Genomic DNA, 16,274 nt, shown 5'->3' with positions numbered 1-16,274 from the left:
AAGTACTGTAAATTTGGTGAGAGGTGAATACAGCACTATAGAGCCTGTACGCAGGCAGACTGTAGACACTCATATGTTGATCATTAATATTTTAATGATGATTCAAAGTGTTTGGAATGCGATATGAAGTTGTGTGCACATGATGAATTTGTTACAGTGCCGCGTCACACATGCCCCGTCACGGCGCGTCACGGCGGCGGCAGGCCGCGTCAATTTCACCTGGCCCTATATATATGTTAGACGTGTATACCCTCATGAATCCCAACTCGCTTTTTCTCGTACGACATGGGTTCTTCTTCACCCCTGGTCAAGCCGGCGAGCGCCAGTGGGCAGACTACTAGTAGTAGTACCAATTCACCTCAGAATCGAAGCTGGTGGGCTAGATCGTGGCCCCTCGCACTGTCGGTTGCGCTGGGAGCTGCAGGAGGGACTTTGACTTGGCTCAAACATGAGCCCCATTCTTTAGATTATGCAGTCTGTTCTGCCAATCGCACAATCTACACAGTCGACTCAGATCTTCCCAATGTTCAATGCATCTTCGTGCATGATACCCTCATTTCAGACACAGGTGATCTAGGTACGCGCGAATCAACGTCGCCTTGTTTATGCATTCAACTCACACGCTGCGCTTGTGACAGAGGACATAACTTTACGCTGGCGGGATCGATGGTGGTCAGAGATTCCACTGGCAAGGGTCATTCACTTACCTTGGCCATTCAATTTTCTCGAGCCATCTCCGAGAGTGATAAACATCCCACCCGACAGTATTGTAGTTCCTGGCCTGACTGGTACGAATCACCAATTTGAATCAAATTTCGAGTCCTCACTCCTGACCCATGAAGATGCACATGCTCATGTGTTGTATTATGGTTTTAAGATGAATCTCAACTTGGAAGACTGTACCTCTGTAGATGGTTTGCTTCGACTCACTTCTGTAGTCTATCATCAATTTACTGATGCGACATGAAAGACGTCTTGAGCCACTTGAAAGCTTATGTTATAGCACATCCTGACATTCTGGGCGATCCCACTCGATGGATAGAGGGCATGGGATGGGACCAGAATAAATGGCGTGGAGCCCAATATCCTCATGCTGTATGTATCTTTATTTGCTTTCTCTTCACATCCCCTCACAACACCAAAGAACGACTTTGACAGGGAACCACTTCTTCGCGGTCGACGGATATCTCTGGCCCGTATTGATGCTCACGCCTCCTGGGTATCCAACCGTGTGCTGCAGCTCATGGCGCCCCTCCCTGAGGATATCGATGGCGGGGTGATTATTCGCGACGAGCACGGAAAACCCACCGGTTTGTTTCTCTTCCTCAGGAGTTTTTTTCTCGAGGTGGTACCTCTTTGTCTGAAACCTATGTGGAATCACAGGAATATTCGTTGATAATGCTATGGCTCTCATTCCCTCGCAACCCTTCAACGAGACCCGCGCGATGGAGGACTTCACCCGTGCTACTAGTGACGCACTCGCGGTGGGTCTGACTAGCGTGCACGACGCATTTTCTGCTCCAGAAGCAATACACTTTTACAAGAAGTACGCGGCCCATGCTTTCCCAAAAAAATTGAATTAATTGTTTTCCAGACTCTCAGAGACTCAGCAGCTACCTGTCAATTTTTTGTTTACTTGAGCGTAGCAATTTACTGACACACGCAGCAGCTCCGGCTTTATCTCATGGGCGGTGTGAACTCTGATGATTACTGGGGAGGTCAGATTCCAAGGCTGATCCAGCACGGATTTGGTGGACGATTGACAGTACGCAGCGTCAAACTTTTCGCAGATGGTTGGTTCTGTTCGAATTGATGTTTGGTGCTTATATTCATCTTCAATAAATAGGTGCGCTTGGTTCATTCGGCGCTGCACTGTTTGAGCCTGTGAGCACCTGCTCACGTTACCGTTCAAGCATGAACGTGCTTATATCAAAGATTTTAGTATAGTGATAATCCATCAACAAGCGGTACCATGCGTTTGCACCCGGAAGCGCTTGCAAAGCTGGTAAAGGAGTTTTCGACCGATGGTTGGCAAGTTGTAAGTGCCCGATATTCGTGATCTTTTTTCATCCTTGCACTAGCTCAACTATTTGACCCCTTGCCACCAGAATATCCACTGTATTGGGGACCGGGCAAATCATGTCGTACTTGACATTTATGATGATATGCTTGCCAACGCTTCGTTTTCCATAGACGCCTTGCGACCTCGTATTGAGCATGCGCAAATCTTGACACCAGATGATATCAAGCGAATTGGAAAGTTAGGTGGTAAGAGGCCCGATTCTTACTTCGCGTTCACGTTGTAGATGGTATAGGATTCCAGTGATACCTAGTGTGCAACCGACCCATGCGTGAGTCAGTCGATAGGCCTTGCCAACCGTCTGACTGACATATCTCGTCTTACAGGACCAGCGACATGTGGTATGCCGAGGATCGGTTGGCAAGTTCCTTTTTTTCATCTATCTAGAATACATCAAACTGGGTGCCTATAGGGTCCAAAGAGAATTAAAGGCGCGTTTGCATATCGAGCTCTACTCGAGTAAGTTACTTTATGTTCTTGCCTTGTATTGAGTTGGTACCGATACCCCACAGCGCGTCTCCAACCAGAGTCTTACCCCTTGGCTCTGACTTCCCTGTCGCGGGCATCAACCCCCTTCTTGGTTTCTATGCTGCTGTTTCACGCCTCTCTGTAACAGGCGACTCGCCTCATGGTCCTGGAGGATGGTGAGACTCTGGCATACTTTCAAACGTGCTGATTCAAAAGTCATTGACTACCCCCTTTTTCTAGGTACCCATCCGAGCGCCTCACGCGCGCTGAAACGCTCAAAGGCATGACGCTCGATGCTGCATACGCGTCTTTCTCTGAGGATATTCTCGGTTCGCTTTCAATCGGGAAGAAAGCTGATTTCGTCGTTTTGGACCGTGATATCATGACGGTGCCTATCGAGGATATCTTGAGTGCCAAAGTGACAGCAACTGTCATCGATGGGGAGGTCGTGTACGGAAATCTATGACGAGCGGCTGTATCTAATGTGAGTTTTACCAAATTCAACAAGCTCTTGTTAGACTCTGCATGAATACTTGGATTAGGACTGGTACATGTGGTTTAGTTTGGGAAGAATAGTTAGGTACAATATACCCTTCGTGCTCATTTCCCGAATTGGTGCTGTGCGTGGGTGTTGTTGGCGTCAATGAAGACGGGTTGGTATACCTAATGCAGCTGCTTGGTGAAATCATTTCAGTGAATTTTTTTCAAATACGCTCGCAGGCACATGTCGCGTTTTAGTTTTCCCTTTACAGCAGCTGGTCACAACCACCAATGTTGACAAATACATAGCAGCGGAAGCAGCATTAAGGTTGGAATGATGGCTCAGCAAGTAGAGTCATCAGTCTTAAGATCAAGGCGTCAATTGTGTATGCACAATCATCATCATTTTGCCTCTAACTAACCAGTGTAGCATTGGTGGCAATAAAGGTTGGTGTCATTACTGACATGTTCTTAGATAATGTCCTGACTCGCTACACTTTAAGGGCATTGGAAATGTCTTGCAGCGGGTAACTTGAATGCAGAGGGCCAAGGCTCAGCGTCGATTAGATATCGAGTGAGTTTGGGTCTGATGGGCTGGTTGTTGGATGGCTGGTTTTTTGTACTTATGTACATGATTCTTCGATGACGAACCTCTGTACCACTAGTACTGAGCCTGCTAATGCAACTGCTTTCCGCAAAGCTTCACGCAATTGGTTGGGTTGTCAAATTGAAGGCAACAGCGACGTTACAATTTCAAAGTCGACTGTTGAAGTAAGTCAAGTCATTGGGTTTAAGGTAATTCGTTGAGTATATATAGAGCTCAGAGAATGGTCCATTGACAAGGTACCAAAACAGCAGGGTATGACCTAGTTCTCACGTTTCGTCCCTATCATCGCCATGTATCGATCCAGCGCTCTCAAGACCTGCCTTGCTCACTCGTCTCATTGGCTGCAAAGTGTTCTCATCCACGGGAGCCCGCCTGGCATGTCGATACCGTCCCTCCCGGTCCCTTATCTCCATATCTTGGCCCGTTTCCTCTCCTGCTTCTTCCTCCTCGCGGTCCCATGAAGGCATTGGAGGCAAGCTCTCTCTGACATGCGCTGGTCGCCTGCCTGTGCCAACACCGACGTCGCCAACACTACTTTCACTCACTGCAGTAGATGGCTTAGGCTTCGTCATACGCCCGAGCTCTGCTTCCTCAAATGCCATGAGTTCGCTTACAAACCCGATATTCGGGCTGATACCTTTGCGGCGCTCTAGCACGAACTGGTATGCGCGTGCCAGCGGCCAGTGGTGGCTGTGGATAAGGTACGCCATCACTGCGGTGACACTACGTGATTTACCGGCTTTACAGTGCACATATGTGGGTGCGTTGTAGAGAGCGGCCTCGTCTGCGCCAGGAATTAGTTCATGTACATCGAGGAACGTATGATGGAAACAAGAAAAGTTTTGAATCGAAAACCCAATTCTCCACCGATAGAAGCATCGAATTGTGACAAAAGCGAAGTACTTACCAAGCACATTACAGGCCTCACTCAGCCCCTTGCGTACTCCTTCCTCCTCGACACAATCCCTCATCGGAATATGCACATACCGCTCGAACCGTTCCCGAAGCATTAGCCCGCGATCGTCTGTGCATTCAGCCGCAATGTTAATGATTCGCTTCACACCTAGGGATTGTAATTCGGAGACATGTGAAGGTGAAATGAGTTCAGGGCCGAGGAAGAGGAAGTTAGGGAGGATCGTAGAGATGACGAACTCTTCGCGCTCGTTTTCAGCATCGGAGGAAGTGCCACTGGGTGTAGATGTTGTGGGCGTCGGCTTGGCAGTAGATGGTGTCATGGGCATTTGTGGATATGGACCCGCGTTCCCAAGGCAACTACCATTGGTGAGATTGAAATTAAAGCTCGAGTTAAATGCGCTCGCTGGAGGTGTGTGATTGGAATGGAGAAGCGTGAGATGTGACGGGGATGCGGGTGGCGGGTGAAGGAACACAACCTGTTGCGAAGGTGTAATAGGGAGTGTTGAGCTGCGCGCTGGAGCTGTGTGAATATGAAGCCGCGGGAGAGTTGTCACAGCATGTTTGATGGGTTTCGCTAGAGTCTGCCCGCACACCGCACTATCATTCGCTGCATCGCTGATTCCGTTTGTCTTGACACTGTCAACGTTGAGAGTATTTGATCTCCGTGGGGGAGGTGGACGGCGAAAGGCAAGTTTGGAGGGCGGAGGGTCAGAATCTATAGGGCTATCAAGACTGAGCGAGAGCCCAGGCATGATTGGTAATGGTGAGTGTCCTAGTCTTTCCATTTCGCCCCCATGGTCTTGATCTTCCTGCTCGATCTGCACACTGCTACTGAGCCCAGCAGCGCTGTGTGTGTCGAGTTGAAGGAATGCCCTTCCCTTTGCACTCTTGGGTGGTTTTGGCAGTTGCAAAGAGGCTTGGGAGGGAGATGGAGGAGAATGGGGAGCATTGATGATGTACTTTCGGAGCCGTGCATGAAGTTGAGCACCTACAATTCCTCCGCGAAGATACCATACCTTGTCCGGGTTCAGGAACCGTGCAAGAACTGAAAGCAGGGCCCATGCTATGACGCCCGGATTATCTCTCTCCCGTTCATCAGTCTCTTCCCCATGAACAATGACGACATCCCCGCCAATGTCCCAGGAATCGAAAACTTCTTTTCCCTCATCATTGGTGATGAACTGGCGAAATGATGCGAAAGTCGGTAATGTGCGTTTTGAGCGCTTAAGAATTAGGGACGGCATGGCGATATTAATACTTCCTAAAAGGTGAGTCGCGGCATAGGCAACGTGAGTGCGGGTGTCGATGAGGAGTGGACGAGTGGGAGAGGCGAGGCGAATAAGTAATTCAGTAGGATCCATAGCAGAAGTGGGAACGCGGGGGGATGGCATAGACACGGAGCGTTGCTGAGGCTTCCGGGCACAGCTTGGAGGTTCGGGGGGAGATGAGGCAGGAGGACTGGGGAAGTGGATGTCAACGGGGGTAAGATACGTGCTGCTTGCACTTTTTGGAGAAGAAGAATCTGAGTCAACTTGCCGCTGGCGGTGGTGTTGATCTTGGCGCCATGGAATAGCGGCAACGCTTGGAACAGCAGTCTTTGGTAATCTGCTAAACGAACGGATTGGTCGAAGACGAAGATTTTTCTGTACAGATTGGCGTAGCTGAGCAAGTGCTGCCAAGTCTCGTGATAACTCTTCTGCATCAGGAATGTTTAAGGCTATGGGGCTTGAGGACGAGGAAGAAGGTGAAGATAGTTGCAAGAGCTCATCATCCGATGCAAGCGGAGATTCTGATATTGATTCAGAAGACGTATCGAGAAATGCGTTCGACTCGGACTCGAATGAGTGTGATCTTGACTGGATCGTTAAATTTGGTGGGCGTAGTCTCGTCATGTTCCCGGATGTCATTACAGCTTGAAGGAGCGTCACTCCACCAACGTTTTATAGCGACTTCAAAGTCACCAGCAGTTCTAGGTTTGCACAGGCTCTCCTGCGAGCAGAAAATCAGTTAAAAAAACCAGCAACAGAGATATGAACTCAGAACAATAAAAAAGAGCGCTCTCACCTGTCTTGGTTACTTACACTACTTGGTTACTCGGATTCGGAATACCTCCTGACCCCGCGAGGGCCGAGACCCCGGCCGGCCGAAGTTGCTCTATATATGGCTCATAATTAATGAATTCATTACGTTGTAAGTGGCTAGAAGAAGTTGACCACATCGTGAGTTGTGACTGGACGTCCATGGCCAGCTTAAAGCTCCAAGGCATATTTTTCTAGGTGCATCCCTCATATTGCATATCGCATACCGTGCTCGCTGCACTGAATAATGTGTATTACAACATAACATTTCACACAGGATATTTATTATAAATTGAATCCATTGTCACCAACCAAGCAGATCCGGACAATCCTGTTGAGCATTACAGGTTTCAAGTGTGAGATTCACACTCCACTGGAGGATCCTGTCGCAGTGCTGCCTGACCTGCTGATTCACGTGGTCGTATGACACCCGTTTCTCCGTGCTTACCCCTGGAGATCGAACACTTCTGGCAACCACCAATCTGAACATTTAAGCGCTGATCGTGACCAATTGTGCTCTCCTCTGCAGATCAGAGGCTCTGCCGGCCTACCTGTTTGGCCGATTGATGTGGCGGTCATTAAGATCATCAGGCATGCTACCGCAAGGAGGCGCATAGTATGTGTATAATTATGCATCACCATCAAGATATATGTGTCAAGGTCTGTATAAATACTGATCCAGGGGGTCACAACAAGAAGTATCCGCGAGCATCAGAACGATTCCTTGTCCACATGTATCCTCATCGCTGTCCCGTGGATTTGGTCAATATTTGATCGAGCTAGGGGATTGATCAGCACCGAGCAGTGAGGCCTCAGGCAACGAGTCTTTTTTTCCCTCAGTAATAATGTCCGTCTTCTCTATAATATATTATAGGTTCTCTCATCTTTTGAGATCGAAGATTCCCGTTGGCACAGTTTGGGGGCAATCTTATCTTGGCGAAGATAAGAATAAACGACAGGTCATGGACTGCCTTGCAGGACTTCAGCACAAAAAATTCTTGGAATTAAACCATTGAGCTACTAGTGGATGTGGTAGAATGGGCTGTAGTCGACTGAGTAGCGAAAGCCAGAGCCGTTGACTCTGCTACCTCGGCAGTCCACGCCCTTCGCCTCACAACGCGAAGAATCAGCATTTGAGGGGAAATACACTAAAACCGAATTAGCAACAGAACTTTGGACATGGAAGCTGTCACCACTCACAGTAAACATTCCGTACAAAGAGAGGAAGATAATTGAGGAATAGCTGACAAGGCCGAATGACACAAGAAACGCGATCCCAAATAATGTGTATGGTATGGCAGACTCGACAACAATGGCCACTACAGTGAAGTAATCCCTCGAAGCTTCGCCACCAAAATGATGTCGCATGCGCCTTGCACAAAATATTATGCGGCCACAGATGAGACAGGTAGCAAGGACGTTGAGGCCAATGGTCAAGCAGATATACACCAATCCAACATGTGCCTTCAGCCCCTCATAGAAATCGTGATTCGGGGAAGCACTAGTGAGTAGCTGCAAGAGAAGAAGAGGACTAACGAACCGAGAGACGATAACCAGAGGCAACAGGGGACGAAAACCACGCTGTAACTTCTATGCCAGACCGTGAAACATCGCAGAATCTGATTTAGTATCAGTGCACTCTTTCCGGGACGAACTAGAGAGTACACTCACGAGTAGACCATCAGCCATCAACTGCAGCATGGTGGACGCAACCGCACTCATCGTCAGATACCACGCTGACATGTTAGCATTGAAGTATGCGGACGCTCCACCGGGATAGCCTGGATGATTAATCCACATCTCCTGTCCCGAAACTAATCGTGTGATCACGAAGATCGTGATAAGGAAGACTAATATAGTGCTGAAGATCATGTAGAACTTGTCGGAGGGCCTGCGGTCTAATCGTTTTTCGAGGTATGCTTGCATGGTGCTGAGATACAGCATCAAGACCACACCTGTAGACTATCAAGTCAGGAATAACAACATCTGCATGGTCAGACAGAGTGCTTACCGTATAGGATGGAGTTGGAAACATTGCTAAAGTAGAATGAGTTTTGCAATATTGTGTCGGACATGACTGCAGCAGCCTCAGAGCTCCTAAGATGAAAACTCAGTGGTTACTACTGGTTAGCATGCGTATCCTCATGAGAGTGCGTCTCATAAATAAATATCTCGAAGCCCTGACGTAGATAATTCGAAGGCAGTGAATCCGATGCCACGGTGGCCAATGTATACAGATCCTAGAGCAGGCAGGGCTGTCGCGGAGACATGGCACATTGCTAAATACAAAAATGGAGATTTATTTTCACTTGTGCCGTGACTTACACAAGCACTTACCAAATATTTGCGAACACACGCCCGGGGTGCCACACAAAGACAAAAAAGTGGGCAAGTTCAACATCATATTGTGTATGGGCAACGAGGGAAAGACAACTGAAGCACCTTGAGTATGATTACCATTGACATCTCTTTGTTAGAAGTTTGGAATTCGGGAGAGGGAAGGTATAAGTAGTAGGCCTAGGATGCGCGACGACAATGATGCGCAAGTAGTATGTAGAAACGCTGGTTAGTAAATCTTTATTAATAATTAATGAGTACTATAAGCACTAAGTACTAGTAGTGGCCCATCAGTAAACCGGTGAGGCTCAGATATTTAGGGATCCTCACACCTGGGAGCTTACGGTTTATGCTTATCCGTGCTTATGTTTTGTGAACATACACCAATACATTGGGCGAAGTCGTGGCAGACTTTCGTCGTCCCATGCACCGTAAAGGCCCTATGATAACAATATTTGATATACATAGTTTTAAGTTAGGCCAGGGCTCTGACAGGTACGGTAACGTGGTCAAACCTACATCAGGGAAAACTCCGCATTTTGCCAAGCGCTCGTAATCAAGTTCCAACTGATGAAACTACTCGCCATCGTTGCAATCGCCTACGAGCACCCACCATTTGTCAACCTATGTTATAACCCCATTGCAATGTAGCTGCAATACGTGCAATAGTTATACAGATATGTAATCATCAACGGAATCCTGGTACATATTGTGTCGTTCTTGCAATTCACTTGCAATCAACCTACCATAGTGTCGCGAAATTGGAATATCACTCAAGGCTTACAACACCCATAAAATCAACCTACCATAATGTCGCGAAATTGGAATGTCACTCGAGGCTTACAATACACATAAGATGTAAACCAAATAAAACACATATTATTGAGCATATGATAGTACAAACTGACAACCATCTCGCTGGCTCTAGCTCGTACCAACTGATTCCAGCACATTGTCACGATTTTCACGGTTGACAGCCATTGGCCTGGGCCTTGGCCATGACGCTGAAGTAGCTTGGGCTTTCATCCGAGCAGCCATACTCAACATGCCATCGTTTTCCTCCTCAAGGTCCGCAAAGTCAGCATAGATTTTGCTACATAAATATTAGGATGGTGTGAAAACGGGAGCAAAATGACGCACTCGTTCCACCAATTTAACAGATCCTCTCGCTCGTGAGAATCCATGATACTGACAACCTCCAGAAGTGTGCGATAGAATGTGCGATATGGCCAGTGACCAGAAGTCCCTCCAGCGCTGAACGTCGGTTGATCGGAAAGGACGAAACGGATCTAAACAGGATTGATAAATTCATATCAGCGTACAGAGTCAAAAGTTGTCCAAGTTGCGACTCACCAGTGTGGCAATATAAGCTATGGAAGGAACAGAAACCTTATTAATCGAGTGAGTGGCTGCATTGCCTTTGCGTGTGCCTGATCGTACTGAATTCGTCGCGGTACTTGGGCCGCGAAAGACGTGAAGATATCCCTATACGAAACACGCTCAGCTTTGAATTGAAACAAACGTGAGCGTCACCAGCCTTAACAAGAATCATATTCCGTAGGAAGCCATGGAAAAGATCCTCAGTATCGACTTGCTCGTCTGAGTAAAGGAATAGCGGGAAATCGTCGGGCCTCGCTTTCGTAATGCCGTCGCGCAAATTCGATCGAACACTGCCGGTAGTTTCAGTATGCTAGAAGTGTGACAGTAAGCTACATGCCTTGAATCATTCCAGTCCAAACTTGCAGGGCACAAAAGCTTTCCGCAGTCAGGATACTTGAAACCGAGCATGGATCGATGGTCTGGATTGTAAGGTGGTGCAAAGGTGCGCCACCGGCCAATCTTGTCCTTCATGGAATTTATGTCCTCACTGCGGGAGCCACGCCGACCAACTTCCAACTATGTCAACTGGTCAGCAAGATGTTGATCGCTCAAGAATTCACGTACCTTAGCGCTGATGATCACAGAGCCTTGAGCTCCAAGACGCTTAATTTCGTCGGGAATACCGGGAGCTATTTTGACTAGCTCCTGGTAAATCTCATGGTGGATGTTTTGGCTGGAAAAAAAAAACGTAAATGATGGAAAGCAACCATGCAAAACGTAAGGAAATGAAAGAAAAAAAAAGGTCAACGTACATAGTGGTGTAAGCCTGGGGATCGTCATCGGCGTCTCGGCCGACACCATCGTCTAGGACACTGGCGAATGGTCGCCACATCTCACCCATGCGGCCAAAGATTCGGCCTTTTGACTTGATAGGATCTGTGTCTTTTTTAATGCTGTAGACAATCAGTAGTACGTCACAACCAGTATTGCTCACGAAAGGATACACGCACGATGATTTCGTGAGATGGTTATGGTCATCTTCCGAGTCATCCGTCGGAGACTCGGACTCCTCATGACGGCGCTTGCGCGAACGAACTCGCTCTGGAGCGGGTGGCGGACTTGGAGATAATGATGGGGACAACGAGCTTTGGGCCCTAGTAGATTGACTTCGACCTCTACCTTTGGACTTCTGGGAAGCATGATGCGGCTGACGACTGCCATGACCACGAGACAAATGCCCCCGGGTCATGGGAGATTATGACTAAATGGAAGCTCTGTGAAATACCGTAAGTCTCGTAATGTTGGCTAATAGTTACCAACGTAAGATGCAGACGCTTGTAGGCACTTGGGTATGTTTATATAACAACTAAGTTAAGGTTACATTGTAATTTTTTTTGTTTGTATCGGTTTACCATTCAGCGACCTAAATATAACTCCTTACTACTCAATTGAAAGTCCGCGGCATACATTCATTCTTACTTACTTACCACCATCATTGAATCCGATTCATGCCAGGTGGCAGTACTACTGATCGCGCCACTGGGACGCCCCCCCCCATGATTATACAGTCCCCCGAGCTTGTGTCCACATTGTGTACGCCTGGCTCGACTGTCACCAGAGATCCCAGGCCTGTTAGTCACACTTCAGCCCCTCTTGCCACTCTGGACGGGCTAAGGACCCCCGCCCCCCCACTCAATAAATTGTCCCAACTCAAGGCCACCCCAATTGCACTCGGGTCAGCTGTTATAAGCGAACATATTGCTACTCTAGGCGTCGGGTGCGTATATTTTGAAGTTCCAGAGATACTAATTTTGAATTGTTTGCTATCTATGCAGCGTAGATGATGTCCGCCCATGGATCGCGCGGGATATCCAGAACTTCAAGAAGTGCGATGTTGACTGTATGTTGCAGAACATCCTTAGTGACTGCAAACTTGGTACCTCTGACTCGGCATCCCTCGGTCAATGCGAGGAGTCTGCCCTACTTCAAACTTGCCTCGAGGCCGTCTTACCCCTCTGCAACGAGACCCGCGCCGCCAAGGATATCAAGGACCTCCTATCAGAATAGTGAGTTGCTCAAGTAACTGTGGCTACGAAACGAGCTTCACCACAATTCTAAAGTATTAATTCACCTGGAGAAGTTCCTTCATACGAGCCATTTGTTGGAGCTGCCAATTGTGCGCTCCTTCAACTGAGCGCTTTGAATGTGCCTGGACTAGTGGGTTCCAAGGATTCCGAAGACCACGATAACATACTGTTTCATCACAACGACAAGCCCATACGCCAAATGCACCAGGGCGTCGAGTCCTCCCGCAAGCCTGACGTGGTCATTGTCTCTTGGGACACCGCCCAGAAAGTGCAGCAAGATGGAGATTGCTATTGTAAGAAAGATATGTACACTAAGCTGGCGTGCAACAAGCCCCATGGGAACTTCCAATGGAAGAACGTTCTATCGACAGTAGAATTCAAATACACCAAACGTCGTCCAGGTCACGGTCCTCCTCCACCTTCGGCTTACAATGTCATTCCTGCGCCTCAGAATCTACATTACATGGAGTATCCAATCGCAAAACGACAGCCGCCGCCTGATAGTGACTCCGAGTCAGAAGACGAATCGCCTATCGAACACCCTCCAAGACATGATGCTGGTTCAGAGCGTAGGTCACTTCGTTGTATTTCGTTCTTCCTCACTGACATGTTCAATGCAGTGAGACATGCGTCTGAACGAAACAAAAGTCAAAGGGAAGAAGAGATCGTGTTGAATGAGCGTAAGTCCACCTTGTTTGTTGCATCTGACTTTCTCGCTGACATGCATAATGTAGCGAGACGTGCATCCGAGCGTACTGCAGCGAGACGTGCGTCTGAGCGCATTAAAAGTCAAGGCAAAGGCGAGTGGACGTTAAAAGAGCGTAAGTCACCTTGTATGTGCATTTTGGCTTCCTTGCTCACATGCACACTGCAGCGAGACGTGTGTCCGACCGAATTCGAAGTCAAGGGAAGGGGGAATTGAAACGAAGTTCTGATCATTTCATCCAGGCCGGGTCCAGCAACAAGCGTACCAAGAAGGACAATGAGAAGGACAATGATGATACTACCACGAAGGATGATGTCAAGTCCGAAGCGAAAGCGCTCGACGCGATTGTCCAGAATGGTTTGTATGTCGCTGAGATGTTTGCGGCTCATGTCGCACGGCCTTACGTCGTCTCCTACGTAGTGGTTGGTGAGTCTGGGCTTTACTTTTCAGACTTATTATCCAATTAATGACTCTTGCCAGACGACATGATCTACATGTGGCGTTTTGATCGGGAAGATACAATTCAATTTGCTGGCATCAACTTCCTTCAGGATCTTCCCCGCTTTCTCGTCTTGCTCCTCACTATGCAGCGAATGCAATATACGCAGTGGGGCTTTCACCCTCTATTCGAGCCTCAGCCTGGATTTTCTGGCCCTGTCTATATCGACGATCCGACACTTGGCCGGGTTGACCTCACATTAGATGTCTCCAATGCGTATTCATCTCATTTTGGGCTGCGTGGACGTGCAACCACCGTCTTACCAGTGAAGAGCCAGGCACTCTCGCAATTGCTTCGGGCACGTGAGCGTCCCAATGAACCATCTGCCGTCGACCCTACTCCATCCGGTGCTGATCCTCCTCCTGATACACACCCGCCTGGTCCTCCTCATAACACAACGACCGAAATGGTCGCCAAACTCTTTTGGCCAGAAGAGGCACGCTTGAGCGAGCCTGAGATACTCGCGAAAGTGCAGGCGATCGCTGAACGTGACTCGTGGGTGAAGGGCCATGTCCCAGACATGGTCTGGTTCCATAGGTTTGATGAGACATCCACGGCCCGCATCAGAAAGGCATTAGGAATGGATCACAATACGCAGGGCAGCCGAGTCTTTTACATCATCGTATTCAGGAAGCTTCAGCCGATCACAGACCTAAGTGGGCCTGAGTTTCGCGATGCATGGTGGCAAATCATTAATTGTAGGTGTTCGTTGATTTTGTTCTAGCTATTGTCTATTAACTGTGACTCTAGGTCATCGTATACTCTGGGAAGGTGGTGTCTATCACCGTGATATCAGCCCCAGCAATCTCATGTACTATCGGCTCTTATGCGGTCGTGTGATAGGCGTCCTCAACGACTATGATTTATCATCCATTCAAGATGATTGTGCCAGAGGCAATGAGCGCACAGGAACGGTACCTTTCATGGCGATCAAGCTGCTCACAGTATCGGCCATCGACGGCGCAGTTGAGCACGTGTACCGGCACGATGCTGAATCATTCATCTGGGTTTTTGTCTGGGTCTGTCTTCGGTATAAGGATGGCAAACTCCGCCGTAAGCCCAGAGGCCGCCTCGACCAGTGGCTCAAAGCAGATGCGCCTACATGCTGCGCGCTCAAGAGCCACTTTTTGCTAATGGTACGTCATGAATCTAGGACACGACCGTCGCGATCACACCTGGACAACTGGGTACTTGCACAGGCTTTACTGACGCCTGTTGCTTCATATTATGCTCGTGTTGATGTCGTCGCACAAGAGAACATTTTCGAAACGTGGCTAAAGAAGCCTATGGAATCAATAAATACCATTTTGACTATGTTGTAACACCATGTATCAGAGTTCATATACATTTTCGTCAAAGTCTTTCTCTGAACCATCTTCGCTCCACACGTCCGAGTCCGAGTCCGAGTCTGAGTCTTCTTTGGAGACATCACCGATTGTCCGCTTGTCAGGTCTTGTTGCAGGAGGCATATAACGATCTTCGGGAACAACTTGGAGTGACTGAGTCTCGTTCGGAAACCCGGGAGGATGCATGTGTCCAATGCCGGTCCCCAGATAGCGCATCATCATGTCTCTGTCGACATATCTCATGACATAGTAATTGACCCAATCCCCTTCGTCTGAGTCGCGATGCTTCGATGGTCCAAGCAAATCCGTCGTTTTCCCTAGTGCAAAAGCAGGAATGAGATGGCACGCACGTAAGACATGACTAGGCTCAAGAAATCCGAATGCCTCATCATCTGAGTCTGGGACATAGCCAATGCGATCAAGGCGAAGAGCGCCTGGCCCACTCGCCCAGTCAGGATCACGACCAAACCACCTCACGCGCAAAAACTCCATTCGAGTAGCTTTGCGTATGGATGGATGTTCGACCATGACATGATGGATGCCAAGCACCCGTGCATACCAGTATGGATGGGGAGACACGCCATCATCTGCGGTCTCATGAGAAGCAACCATGATTGCAGATCGGTCGAGTGAATTGTTTGAGTGTATGTGAATCGTGTCTTGATCACGTCGAACATCATATGTTGTGTAGTTGATACTGGCGGTGGCATGATTGTAAACACGGTTGTATTGGAACCCGATCTCGTCGATCTCATGCGGTGTGAATGTCGGTTCCTCGCCAACATAAACATTTCCTTTGAGACGCCCAAGAAGATGTGTCTTGAGTTGCGGCAAGAAATTCTAATTGTTTGTTAGTGTCGAGCCAATACCAGAAGTAAGTAATTACCTTGAATGCTGGATCCCCCCGATTATCATTGAGCCAGTCACCTAACCACACATATGTTCGTTGGTCTTGCGCGATACGGTGATGTTCCTCAGGCACGGCCGGAGCAGCGAATGGTAATGATTCGGAGTCAGCCATTGAACCAGCGTCAGCTTGTATTGCGGCTAAGCGTTTCAGGTCTTCTGACATCCGGCTATGCGCATTCTCTCGAACATCCATTGCAATGATCTGCGGCACTGGGTTATTCTTGCTTGTCCGATCATTCCAAGCCTTGAGAACTCGATGCTGGAGCTCCCCCTGTGTGGTTTGTCAGTGACACTCTTAGAAAGACGGTGCCTGACTCACAATTTGTGAAGTAAATGAATCAGTGGTGCCAAACATTCGAATTTGAGCCACATAATCACCAAGAGCATGAAGTTTCGACGTCATAAGGTTAAACCCCCGGGTACGTTTGCCAGACATGGCAAG

At 48.3% G+C, this 16,274-nt stretch overlaps 5 protein-coding genes across 5 annotated transcripts; 2 read left to right on the top strand and 3 right to left on the bottom strand.

Annotated features, from left to right (window-relative positions):
* Window positions 1–285: 285 nt before the first annotated feature.
* Window positions 286–3,014, top strand: HD556DRAFT_1435988 (amidohydrolase family-domain-containing protein; the record flags this gene model as incomplete). Its single annotated transcript, XM_041305493.1, has 15 exons — window positions 286–577; window positions 639–788; window positions 843–914; window positions 971–1,095; window positions 1,145–1,310; window positions 1,384–1,546; window positions 1,595–1,619; window positions 1,670–1,793; window positions 1,847–1,884; window positions 1,943–2,038; window positions 2,109–2,260; window positions 2,316–2,351; window positions 2,407–2,436; window positions 2,593–2,724; window positions 2,789–3,014. The coding sequence occupies 15 exons, from the start codon at window positions 286–288 to the stop codon at window positions 3,012–3,014; spliced, it is 1,827 nt and encodes a 608-aa protein (XP_041167941.1).
* Window positions 3,015–3,928: 914 nt separating this feature from the next.
* HD556DRAFT_1453915 (uncharacterized protein) lies at window positions 3,929–6,442 on the bottom strand (the record flags this gene model as incomplete). Its single annotated transcript, XM_041308091.1, has 3 exons — window positions 3,929–4,419; window positions 4,543–5,124; window positions 5,188–6,442. Coding segments are annotated over 3 exons (2,328 nt in total), but the record flags the coding sequence as incomplete, so codon positions are not given.
* Window positions 6,443–7,632: 1,190 nt separating this feature from the next.
* Window positions 7,633–8,703, bottom strand: HD556DRAFT_1223371 (uncharacterized protein; the record flags this gene model as incomplete). Its single annotated transcript, XM_041296882.1, has 5 exons — window positions 7,633–7,776; window positions 7,829–8,140; window positions 8,161–8,247; window positions 8,300–8,583; window positions 8,640–8,703. 5 exons carry the CDS (start codon window positions 8,701–8,703, stop codon window positions 7,633–7,635), a joined length of 891 nt encoding a protein of 296 aa, XP_041167939.1.
* Window positions 8,704–9,889: 1,186 nt separating this feature from the next.
* On the bottom strand, window positions 9,890–11,534 carry HD556DRAFT_1435985 (uncharacterized protein; the record flags this gene model as incomplete). Its single annotated transcript, XM_041305492.1, has 8 exons — window positions 9,890–10,058; window positions 10,106–10,254; window positions 10,319–10,450; window positions 10,488–10,655; window positions 10,679–10,861; window positions 10,910–11,018; window positions 11,098–11,238; window positions 11,296–11,534. 8 exons carry the CDS (start codon window positions 11,532–11,534, stop codon window positions 9,890–9,892), a joined length of 1,290 nt encoding a protein of 429 aa, XP_041167938.1.
* A 2,458-nt stretch (window positions 11,535–13,992) lies between these two features.
* Window positions 13,993–14,623, top strand: HD556DRAFT_1192554 (uncharacterized protein; the record flags this gene model as incomplete). The annotated part of the gene is made up of 2 exons (XM_041296209.1): window positions 13,993–14,275; window positions 14,328–14,623. Coding segments are annotated over 2 exons (579 nt in total), but the record flags the coding sequence as incomplete, so codon positions are not given.
* Window positions 14,624–16,274: the final 1,651 nt, after the last annotated feature.

Source organism: Suillus plorans (assembly GCF_016647745.1).
Source record: "Suillus plorans strain S12 chromosome Unknown HD556scaffold_1, whole genome shotgun sequence".
Classification (NCBI taxonomy): Eukaryota; Fungi; Basidiomycota; class Agaricomycetes; order Boletales; family Suillaceae; genus Suillus; species Suillus plorans.
The sequence above is the reverse complement of the archived record's forward strand: the minus strand, read 5'-3'. Positions and strand labels throughout refer to the sequence as shown.